Genomic DNA, 12,808 nt, shown 5'->3' with positions numbered 1-12,808 from the left:
TTCTCCCTCATCTGACTTATAGTTCTATGTCTTTTAATTTTTATAGGTTTTTGGTGTGGTGACCTTTTTACAGAAAATAGAGTTGTAGCGTCTCTTACTTCTGGTGTCTGCCCCCTTTGTGGCTGAAGTTGGTATGGGGCCTGCTGTAGGCTTCCTGATTGGAAGGACTGATGCCTGCCCAATCATGCTATCCCTCTGGTGGGTGGGGCTTTGTCTCTGGGTGAGATTAGAGGTGGCTGTGTGCCTGGGGGTTCTTCAGGCAGACTGTTTACTGAGGCTGGGGCTGTGATCCCACCTGGATTGTTGTTTGCCCTGTGGCTTCTCAGTGCTGATGGGTGGGGCTAGATTTTCCCAAAATGGCCACCTCCAGAGAAAGGCATGCTCCTGAATATTCCTGAGAGCTTTGCTTCAAGTGTCCTTCCCCCACAATAAGCCACATTCACCCCTGTTTTCCCAGGAGGTCCTCCAAGAACTACAGTCAGGTTTGACCCAGGATCCTATGGAGAATTAGCTTTGTCCTGGGACCCAGTGCATGTGAAAGTCTGTGTGCACCTTTTAAGAATGGGGTCTCCATTTCCCCAAGTCCTGTGGTGCTCCTGCATAGAAGCCCCACTGACCTTCAATGCCAGCTGCTCTGGGGGCTCTTTCTCCCACTGCCAGATCCCCACACGTGGGAGTTTGATGTGGGGCTCAGAACTCTCACTCCTGTAGGTGAGTCTCTGTGATACGGTTACTTTCCAGTCTGTAGGGCTTCCCACCCAGGAGGTATGGGGTTGCTTATATCACATAACTGCCCCTCCTAACTCTTGATGTGGCCTCCTTTTTGTCTTCTGGAGTAGGATATCTTTTTGAAAGTTTCCAGACCATTTGGTTGAAGACTGCTTAGCATTTGATTGTAAATTTTTTTTTGTTTTTAGGAGAGCAGTTGAGCTCCAGTCTTTCAATTCTGCCATCTTAATCCTATCTCCCTGAAAATAGTAGATTTTAGCAAAGGACTTGGAATGGGGAAAATGGATCCCAAATGAAAGAAAGTGTCTACTTGAAATCAGCTAGCTTCAAACAGAAATGAGAGTAGAGGGAAGGAAGGAAGGAAGAGGGAAGGAGGAAGGAGGCAATCACCCAGCCATGCAGAGAAGGGACTGGTTTCCATCACGGGAACTTATTTTTAAGTTGATTATTAATTGAGAAGGAAAAATAACATTTGCATCAATTAAGTTTTCCTCTCAGAGTTTTCTGCATGGCAGCCTTTACTTCCTTATTCCTCAGGCTGTAGATGAGGGGGTTCAGCATGGGGATGACTGTGGTGTAGAACACAGAGGCCACGTTCTCCTGGGCCAGGGAACTGGCTGTGGAGGGTTTCAAGTACATGAATGCCATTGTTCCATAGAATATCCCAACTGCCACAACGTGGGAGCTGCAGGTGTTGAAGGCTTTGGACCTTCCCTCTGTGGTGCTGATGTGGAGGATGCTGGACAGGATGAAGGCATAGGAAATGAGGACCATTAAGCCAGTGACTACAATGTTGAATCCAGCCAAAAAGAAAGTTGTCGTCTCAACATCATAGGTGTTAGAGCAGGAGAGCTTCATGAGGGGAACAATGTCACAGAAGTAATGACTGATGAGGGGCTCACAATAGGACAGTTTCAATATGAGGCCAGTCTCTACGGTTGAGTCAATGAGTGCTATGGCATAGACGGTGACCACCAGCAGGGAGCAGACTTGATGAGACATGATGGTGTTGTAAAACAGAGGTCTGCAGATGGCGACATAGCGGTCATAGGCCATCACTGTCAGCATGTAACACTCAGCAATGACAAACACAAGGAAGAAGTAGAGCTGGCACATGCACCCTGTGTAGGAGATGGTGTTCTTCTCTGACACAAAGTTCACCAGCATCTTTGGGGTAATGGCAGAAGAGTAGCAGAGATCCACGAGTGACAGATTGCTGAGGAAGTAGTACATGGGGGTGTGAAGCTGAGCACTCAGCCAAATCAGTGTGATCATGCCCAGGTTCCCTAGCATGGTGATGGAGTAGATCCCAAGAAAGAGGAGGAAGAGGGGGAGCTGGAGCTCTGGCCGACTGGTTAAACCTCCAAGAATGAACTCTGTGACTGTAGAGTGATTTTCTGCAGCCATTCTCTGGCTGGGGGCCCTGTGGGGATGGGAGAGAGGATCTCTGTGAAAGGCTGCATGTTGCACTCCTAGGTGAAGCTGGTTTTGAGCTGCTGAGGCCAGATAAGCGATCCCAGGTTTCTTCCTGATGGATGCTCCCCTAATCCTGCTATTTGCTTTGGGAGGAAGACCAGATCCGGGGTCTTTGAAAGGTCATGGAGATGAGAGGACAAAGGGGGCAAGATCTGGACCTTTTACCACTTTCATGGTTCTCAATATCCTAGGCCACGGTTCTTAGAGTGTAGTCCCTGGACCAGCATCACTGGCACCATTTGAAGATGTTAGAGATGCAAATTCTTGGGCCTCGCCCTAGACCTGTCAACTCAGAAACTCTGAAGATGGGGCCTAGAAATCTGTGTTTTACACTCTCTCCAGGTGATGCTGATGTATGCTCAAGTTTGAGAACCCTCACCCTATAGGTAAGAAGCAGTATATTTCATATCTTATGGTTGGGGATGTACTTTGCTTCAGAAATGAAATTCCCTAGCAACAACAACAACAACAGCAAAAAGACAAAAAGACAAAAGACAAAAGACAAAAAAAAAAAGAAATGAAATTCCCTTGTCATCCATGCAAGTCCTAAGTATTCACTGAATGTGAGCCTATGAATACTTTTCTCAAGGTGATGCAGTGTCAAGGTGATATGTTAGTTACAGGTGTGTCACTGAGTTACAAGACAATTTCTGTAGGTATCTGAAAGATGAAGAAGTTAGTAATACAACTTCCATAGGGGACTGTAAAAAATAATAATACACATTTAGTCTTTGTTTTCAAGAACTCAGTTCCTATAATAACGTGAGTTGTCATTAGGTATCTGGAATTTGTTCTTTATTTTTCACCAGATTTCAGACCCTAAGGCCATGGTTCTCGATAGTGGCTGTATATTATAATCACCCGGAGTACTTAAAATTATTGATGGTTGTGTTGTACCCACAGAGGTTCTGATTAATGCATTTGTGGTGAAGCCTGGGCCCTGGGCCATAGTACGGTCCAGAGTAAGTGCTCAACTGATACTTTTATTATTGTCATTGTTATTTTGTTATTTTTATTTTCAGATTTTAATATCAAACCATGGCCCCATGGTCTCCCTAGTGACCAAGTATTCAAATCATAGACATGGCCCCAGGAAGCATAGATCATCATTGCTGGATATGATTTCTATTGGCAACCCTTTCCTGATGCCAATAGAACACAATTCACTGTTGTAGTTGCTCCCTTATACCATTATTAATTTTGTATAATGCTCTTCTTTGGTCAGTGTCACTAACTCCTCTTAAATGTTGTGGGTATCAGGAAAATGTGTGTAGATTAGAATTTTTATTCCCATTTTCACATTGAGAAAACTGAAGTGCCAAACACTAAGTGACTCACCAAAGACCTAGTAATTACCTGGGACTTAGAATTCAGCTTTCCTCTGATCATAAGCTTCTTCCCTTGGCCCAAGTGTGTAGCCTTATCAATCTGCACACCTACAGCTCTAAGCAATGTTTTGGCTGAACATGCTTTATATTTGATAGCTTCTGCACAGCATGTAAAAAAGAGGAAGGCAATATTATTTTCCTCATCTTTAGGAAATTGAAGCTCTAAAACTTAAAGGATTTACTCAGGTCGTAAAACTAGCAAGACACACAACTGAGTGTAAACCCCAGGACTTCTGACCACCAGTCTGTTTTGTTTTCACCAAACTATGTTATCTTTCCTTTGGCATTTTATTATTAAATAATAATTATAATTTATTGAAATTTTGGACATATAGGATAGATTTTATTGCCAGTTTCAGATGCATTAAGAAATTTATCAAGGCAGTATATATGCTTTGTAGAAAATCAGACATACAGACAAGCAAAAATAAAATACCATTTTTATTGTTCCTTGTAGACAAGCTATAGTAATCACTATTCTTTTAGACTTTTTTCAATGCATATATGTAGTACATGTGTATAAGCTAATACGCATTTTCAAATTTTTTGTAACCTGCCTCTTTTTTAAATTTTTTTTATGGCTGCACCTGGGGTATATGGAAGTTCTCTGGCCCACAGGTTAAGTCAGAGTTATACCTGGGGCCTGTGCCACAGCCAGAGCAACACCCGATCAGAGCTGTATCTGAATCTAAACCAAAGCTTAAGTCAATGCAGTTTCCTTAATCCACTGAGTGAGGTGAACCTGCATCCTCACAGAGCCAAGGTTGGGTCCTTAACCAGCTGAGCTACAAAAGGAATTTTTGTAACCTGCTTTTAAAAATGTAGTACTTTAGAATACTTTGTCTCATATGATTCCTATACTAATAGAAACTCTAGCACTAACCATATTTACCTTTCCAGTGGTAAGAGTCTTGAAATCCTCAGGATGTGGAGTAAAGACATGAAAATCAGGACTGCTTTGTAACTTTGCATGTAAAATTATTTGTGGTTAAATTGTTAACTTCATTATAACTACTATCATAGGTTACGAAGATTTTTTGAATATTATTCCCATTTATTACAAAGGAGAAAATGTTCTAGATCTCAACAATAGGATAAAATATCTTACCTATCCCCTTTTATTCAAGTTCTACCTCTTTTTTTTTTTTTTTTTTTGTCTTTTTGCCTTTTCTTGAGCCGCTCCTGTGGCATATGGAGGTTCCCAGGCTAGGGGTCTAATCGGAGCTGTAGCCACCGGCCTACACCACAGCCACAGCAATGCAGGATCTGAGCCGCATCTGCGACTCAGACCACAGCTCATGGCAACAGCAGATCCTTAACCCACTGAGCAAGGCCAGGGATTGAACCCACAACCTCATGGCTCCTAGTCGGATTCGTTAATCACTGTGCCACTAAGGGAACTCCTCAAGTTCTACCTCTTAAAACAATAAGAAACATAGAAGAGCCACCTTGAATAAACTATTACCAGAAATCAAAGCCTTTTACAGAGCAGTACAGAATGAATACCATCCAGTGAGGTGGTGCATATAGGAAAATTCTAAACAGCATTAATTTAATTATTTACTCCCACAATCATCTAATAATATAAAATGGGAAAACATGACCAACATATTTGTCATCAGTTACTACAATTATTATCTCTAGTTATATCAGTGACTCAGGATTGCTGCCAATAAGGACACAGCACACTAAGAAAAAACACTTAGAGAGGAAGGTAAATATTTGGTTGAAAACAAAATGCATTAGAAAAAGAAGTTCATGGGAGAAATATTTTTTCTCATACAATAACTTTAAATCTGTAATCAAATACCTGTGCTGAGAAAAAATGGAAAAGAGTCTTCTGAAAATTTTAGGGGTTCCTTTGGTTTCAAGAATCAGGAAAATAAATATCAGGAAATGAAAGGACTGTATAGATTTATACCTAGTCTTCTATTTACTCAAATGGGTCAGCAGTGTCATAAAAATAGGTCACTGAGATTGGGGATCTGTTTATATATATATGAGCAGAACCCCTGGGATGCAGTCACTTCAGAGACTGGAGTCCTTAGGAAAGGAGCAATTAGAGTCTTGGTTTACACCTGTGCTGCAAATCATGTTTTTTTTTTTTTTTTTTTTTTTTTTTGTCTCCCAGGTGTGTTAATTTTCCTTTTATTGGGAGAATCAACTTGCAGATAAGGAAACTTAGAGTCTAAAGCTCCATGCAAATATTTTATGACCAATAACCTCATCACCACCACCATCATAATCACCAGTAACCATCATAACTACCTCCCCTCATTACCATAAACATAATCATCAATCACTATAGTATGGCTGCTACTCATCATTAGTTATCACAACTGCACATAATCAATGAGGCTTAAAATGCTTATTTTAAAGGGTTTTAAAGATAGATTTGAATATTTTAATAAAACCAACTGTATAATTTCAGTAAAGGAATGCTAAATTTGTCACTGTGCTCCTGCACCTGTAGACTGACAGTACAGAATGGCAGGATGTTGAGGACAGAGGAAGGTGGACTTATAAGAAGTCTTTACTCATATATTCTCAGTCAGAAGGGAAAGATGTTTATAAGAATATGTGCTTTTCAACAATACCTTCAGTAATACATATCATGTAAAGTTGCTAATGAAGATTTTTACATTAAACTTTTGAGATAATTGTAGATTCACATGGAGGAATAAGAAATAATATAGAGGGGAGTTCCCCCTGTGGTGCAATGGGATTGGCGGGGTCTCTGGAGAGCCGGGATTCAGGTTCAATCCCCAGCCCAGCATTGCCACAGCTGTGGTGTGGGTCACAACTGCAACTTGGATCTGATCCCTGGCCTGGGAACTCCACATGCCACGGGAAGACCGAAAAAAAAAGGTTGGTGTCGGGGGGAGGGAGTTCCCATCATTGCTCAGCAGTTAACACCCAATTAGCATCCATGAGAATGCGGGTTTTATCCCTAGTCCTGCTCAGTGGGTTAAGGATCCAGCATTGCTGTGAGCTGTGGTGCAGGTTGTAGACATGGCTTGGATCCCATGTTGCTGTGGCTCTGGCGTAGGCTCTGACTGGACCCCTAGCCTGGGAACCTTCATATGCCACGAGTGTGGCCCTAAAAAGACCAGAAAAAAATTAGAAAAAGAATATTGAAAAAAAAGAAATAATATAGCGGGATCCTGTGCACCCTTATGCAGTTTCTTCCAGTGGTAAATTCTGCAAAAACTATAGTACAGTATCACACCCAGGATACTGCATATTGTCATAAACAGTCCACTAGTTTTATTTGAAATTTCCAAGGTTTATTTATACTCATTTGTGTGTGTGTACATTTACTTCAGTGCAATTTTAGGACAAGCATAGATTCATGTATCCACCATTACAGTTCAGGTAAAAACACTTGTATTGGCTTCATTTTCTAATTTTCAATATAATAATTTGGTTTCTTCTTATCCTCCAAAGAGGACTCACTATTTTTCTTCAGTATCTTTACAGGCTCACTAATTTAATCATATTTTATGGGTTTCAATTCATTGCCATTTCTATCCTTCTGCTGCTCAAGATTTTTTGTCTTTGGCCTGTGGAATTTTCTTCAACTGGTCTCTTGAGACTTTTGGACACAGTGCTATTAGTTTCTAATATTATTTACTATCAGATGTGACAAGATGTTCTGAGCTCCTCTCACGTGTTTCATTCTTTAGACCAGAACTCAATCATTTCTCCAAGGATCTTGGTTTCTTTTAGTGGTGAAATAGTGTTTCAAGGCAAAAAATTAGGCACTATAGAGATTAATAACTCCTTCTGGGTTAGTTATTGTTTCTAGGACTTTTCAAAAAGAACTCAAACATGTGGATTGCATGGTTCTCATAATTTTAATAGGATATATTTTGGTATTCATTCTTTAGCAGTTGTCTTAGGTGTGATGTTTCTTATTGACATATCAAATTAAAAAATATATATTTAACACTGGGAAAAATTGCTTGAATTATTGTTTTTATTATTTGTTCTGTCCCTTGCATTGGTTTTCTTTGTGGCTCCTACTCTCCATAGATGAGATCTTTTTTGCCTTGTATTTACACTTGTTACTTTCCATAGATTTCTTCATTTCTTTTCCTTTTCACACTTTTCACCTTATGTTTCTCCTAAAGTATTACCTGTTGTGTTTATTTGCTATTCTTTTAATAAAAAAAAATTTTTAATGGCCGTGGCATATGGAAGTTCCTGGGCTAGGGTTCCAATCAGTGCCACAGTTTGTGGCAATGCTGGCTCCTTAACCCACTGAACTAGGCCAGGGATCAAACCTGCATCCTTATGGACACTATGTTGGGTTCTTGACCCATTAAACCATAACAGGAACTCTTTCTTCTATTACTTCTAACTCAGTTTATCTCCTAATTATTTTGTCTTTTATTTTTAGTAATTTCCTGAGTTATTTCATAATTATTGTTTTTCTAATTCTAAATTTTGTTGCTCTTTCCTACCTTGTATACCTTGTATTCATTTGTGGGCATGTGCTATGAATTGAACTGTGTTCTCTCCAGCAAAAGCAATTAAAACTGGACATTATATATAAAATTTTTGTTTTTAGATATTGGACAATGAGGGATGCTAAGTGATGGTCTCAGACAGGAGAGGAACAAATAAGGGGGCCCTATATTCACCCTGAATCTTTGTCTGGAGACACTTTCTAGCCCATGGCCAAAAGAAGATATATGCAAACAAAGCATTTTGATGTTGAGAAGACCAAAGTGTTGGGAGGCTGAAGTAGCTGGAATGGATAGTGAAGCATATTGAAGCCATGAAGAAAGGACTGTAGGAATCTGCATACAGGTCTCCTTGTGTCTTTGTCTGAGCTTTGTCTAGGCTATTAATTTCTTTCTTCCTTCCTTCCTTCCTTCCATCCTTCCTTCCTTCCTTCCTTCCTTCCTTCCTTCCTTCCTTCCTTCCTTCCTTCCTTCCTTTCTCTCTCTCTGTCTTTTTTTTTGTTTGTTTTTTAGGGCTGCACCTGTGGCATATGGAAATTCCCAGGCTAGGGGTAGAATCAGAGCTGCAGCTGCTGGCTTACACTACAACCGCAACAACATGGGATCAAAACCGTGTCTGTGACCTACCACAGCTCACAGCAACTCGGTATCCTTAACCCACTGAGCGAGCTCAGGGATTGAACCTGCATCCTCATGGATACTAGTTGGGTTTGTAGCCCACTGAGCCACGAAGGGAACTCTCTAGGCTATGATCTCTAAGATAAAACTCCATGAAGCTGGACAAAGAATAAATATCTGGAAATTGTAAGCTAAATAATTAATTGTCAGAGCTCAAAGGACTGTGTGATGTCTGTGGTACAAGCAACCAAGAAGGAGATTTCATTGAAGGCCTGCAGTGCTTCCTAGAGACCAAGAAGGTTTATATCTTAACATTAGGGCTGAGTTAGTTCTGGAATAAAAGCTATACTTGGTATGTACTAACAAAACTTAAATTCAACCTCAAAAGCATCAAGAAAATCTACAGGTAGTTTAACTGGATGCCAAAACAGTTTTTAAGATATTTTAGAGAAACAAGAAACAATTAAGAGGTTGATAAATGTTCAGATTATTCAGATAAGCAGGGAAATATGCAAGAAAAGCAGGACATGATAGGCAGCCCAGAAATAAAGCTACCTGCCTTGAGTCAACTAATTTACAACAAAGGAGGCAAGAACATACAGTGGAGAAAAGTCAGTCTATTTTTAATAAGTGGTTCTGGGAAACCCACAACCACAAGTTGAAGAATGACATTAGAACACTCTCTAAAACCATCCCCAAAATAAACTCAAAGTGGATTAAAGACCTTAATATAAGACTGGACACTATAAAACTCTTAGAGGAAAACACAGGCAGCATACTCTCTGACATAAACTGCAGCAATATCTTCTCAGATATACCTCCTAGAGTAATGAAAATAAAAACAAAAACCAGTGGGACCTAATTAAATGTAAAAGTTTTTGCACAGCAAAGGAAACTATAAGATGGAATCATAACCCATAGAATGTGAGAAATATTTGCAAATGAAGCAATTGACAAGGGGGTAATTTCCAAAATACACAAACAACTTTTACAGCTCAAAAAAAAAAAAAATAGGCAGAAGATCTAAATAGACATTTATCCAAAGACATATAAATTTCCACATAAAAACCACATGAAAAGATGTTCAACAAAGCTAATTATAAGACAAATGCAAATCAAAACTACTATGAGGTCCCACCTTAAGCCAGCCAGAATGATCATCATCAAAAAGTATACAAAGAGTAAATGTCAGAGAGGGTGTGAAGAAAACAGCACCCGCCTACACTGTTTGTGGTAATGTAAATTGGTATAACCACTATGGAAAACAAGTTTGCAGGATCCTCAACAAACTGAAAATACAACTACCCTATGATCCAGTGATCCCACTCCTGGGTATCCATCTGAAGGAAACCATAATTTGAAAAGATACACACAATGCGATGTTCTTTGAAGCTCTATTTAAAACAGCCAAAACATGGAAACAACCTCAAGAGGAGTGGATAAAGAAAAGGTGGTACATAAACAGAATGTAATACTGCCATTAGCAGCAACATGGGTGGATTTAGAGATTATTATACTGAGTGAAGACAGTCAGATGGTGAAAGATAAACATCATATGCTACCACTTGTAGGTAGAATCTAAAAAATGGATACAAATGAACTCATTTGCAGAACAGAAACCAATTCACAGACTTTGAAGACAAAGGTATGGTTACCAAAGAGGACAGGTCGGGGGGAGGGAGGGATGGACTGGGGGTTTGGGATTGGCATATGCACACTGAGGTTTATAGAATGATGGGCCAACGGGAACCTGCTGGATAGCACAGAGAACTCCACCCAGTATTCTGCTGGAAGAGATGTGTGTATATGTATATAACTGAGTCACTTTATTGTACAGCAGAAATTATATCAATATTGTAAATCAACTATACAACAAAACTTTAAAAAATGAAAAAAGAAAAGAAGATGAACATGAGTAAATAGAAATATCAAATCTGATGAAATTAAGACAAGAGTTTTAAAACAGGTATTATATATTTACCCAAGAATTTAAATGAAGATATGAACATAATAAAAAGAAAAATGGAAGATTTTTTTCAAAAAGAATGAAACAGTAGTTTTATTTTATTTTACTTTTTTATTTTAATCAATTGTTATTTCCCCAATACATTTTTTTCCTACTGTACAGCATGGTGACCCAGTTACACATACATGCATACACTCTTTTTTTTCACATTACCATGCTCCATCATAAGTGAATAGACATAGTTCCCAGTGCTACACAGCGGGATCTCATTGCTAATCCATTCCAAAGGAAACAGGCTGCATCTGAAATAGTAGTTCTAGAGATGAAAAATATGAAGTAAAACTTTACTGAAATTGCTTAATAGTAGATTAGACATGGAAGAAGAAAAATCACTGATAGAGCAATAGAACCTATTAAAACTAAACCACACAGAAAAAAATGGACAAACTCAATAACATGTAGAACATTACCAAGAAGTCTAACACCTGTGTAATTAGAGTCCCAGAGGAAGAAAGGAAGCAAATATTTGAAGATACAATGGCTAAAACATTTTATTCTTGATAGGTAGAGATAGAGATGATAAAAAAAATACAGAAGGTTGATAACTATTTGCTGGGTGTTGGGCACAAGAGGGTTTGGCAAACCATTCTGTTTATTTTGTATACATTTAAAGTTTTTATATTAAAATTATAACTTAAAATAGATGATAGATCTAAGAGTAAAAGCAAAGACTTTGAAAGTTCTAGAGGAAAAAACAAAATTTTCATGATGTTGGTACAGGTTAAGAGATTTTAGAAGAAGTACAAAGGCACTCACTGTAAAAGACAAAAGATGACAATGGGACTTAAGAAAAAAAATTCTATTTTTTTGGCTACCCCCATGGCATGTGGAAGATCTAGAACCAGAGATCAAACTCATGCCACAGCAGTGGCCAAGACTGCTGCAGTGACAATGCTGGATCCTTAATCTGCTGTGCCATAAGGGAACTCCCCAAACTTCTATTGTTTGCAATAGACTATTAAAGAAATGAAGAGACAAGACACAGATGTTGGGAAGGGGAAGATATTCAATGTCAAAGATATTCAATGTTCTTGAATGCAGAACATAGAAAGAGTTCCCACAACCCACTAATCAAGAAGGTAAGTAACTAGTTAAAATTGAACCAAAAATCTGGAATGACACTTCACAAAAGAAGAAATTCAAATAACCCCAAATTCCGTTAGTAGATGTGAACAATTTAGAACTGACAAACAACAAGGTTCTATTGTATAGCACAGAGAACTATAGCTAATCTCCTGAGATAGTCCCCGATGGAAGATAATAGTAAAAAGAATATCTGTATTATACATATAAGAATATATATGTGTATATATATATATATATATGACTGAGTCACTTTGCTGTACTGCAGAAACTGGTACAACATTGTAAGTCAACTATACCTTAATAAAAAAAGAAGGAATTCAAATAGTCAGGAAACATATGAAAAACTGCTTACCATTTTTAGGCATCAGGTAAATACAAACTAAAAAGACACTGACCTAACATTATGTAGCCACTAGAGATGTTAAAATTTAAAAACCTGAAAATCCAAGTTTTACTGAGAATGTAGGGTAAGTGAATGTTTTATACACTGCTGTTGGAAAGGTAAAGAACTATGTCCAATTTCTTGGGGTAGAACGCAATGGAAGATAGTATGAGAAAAAGAATGTGTATGTATGTGTGACTGGGTCACTTTGCTGTACAGCAGACATTGACAGAACATTCTAAATCAACTATACTTTGGTAAAAAGTTAAAAAAAAACTCAACACAAGGAGAATGCCCACCTCTTTGTAAAAAATTTGGTAATTTCTTATGAACCTGCCTATGGCCGAACAATTCTACTCTTAGAAATTTATCCAAGATAAGTGGAAAATACATTCACAAAGAGTTCTGAACACAAATGCCTAAATCTCCTTTATTCATAACAGCCCCAGATGGAAACAACCAACTGTCCATCTATATGTAGGTAAACAATCTGTAGATGTATTCAAGCAATGGGTGACTGCTAATCAATAAAAAAGAAGTGTATTACAGATACACACAACAGAAAAAAAAAATCAAAAGCACTGGGCTGAGAAAAAGACACCAGACACAGGAGCGTAATTTTTGTAGGATTTTA

The 12,808-nt window shown here is 38.6% G+C and overlaps 1 protein-coding gene across 1 annotated transcript; it reads right to left on the bottom strand.

Annotated features, from left to right (window-relative positions):
• On the bottom strand, window positions 1,185-2,163 carry LOC100524268 (olfactory receptor 151-like). Its single transcript, XM_005667475.3, has one exon. The coding sequence runs from the start codon at window positions 2,134-2,136 to the stop codon at window positions 1,207-1,209; it is 930 nt and encodes a 309-aa protein (XP_005667532.1). The 5' UTR covers window positions 2,137-2,163; the 3' UTR covers window positions 1,185-1,206.

Source organism: Sus scrofa, chromosome 9 (genome assembly GCF_000003025.6).
Source record: "Sus scrofa isolate TJ Tabasco breed Duroc chromosome 9, Sscrofa11.1, whole genome shotgun sequence".
Lineage (NCBI taxonomy): Eukaryota > Metazoa > Chordata > Mammalia > Artiodactyla > Suidae > Sus > Sus scrofa.
This window is presented reverse-complemented; position numbering and strand designations above follow the sequence as displayed.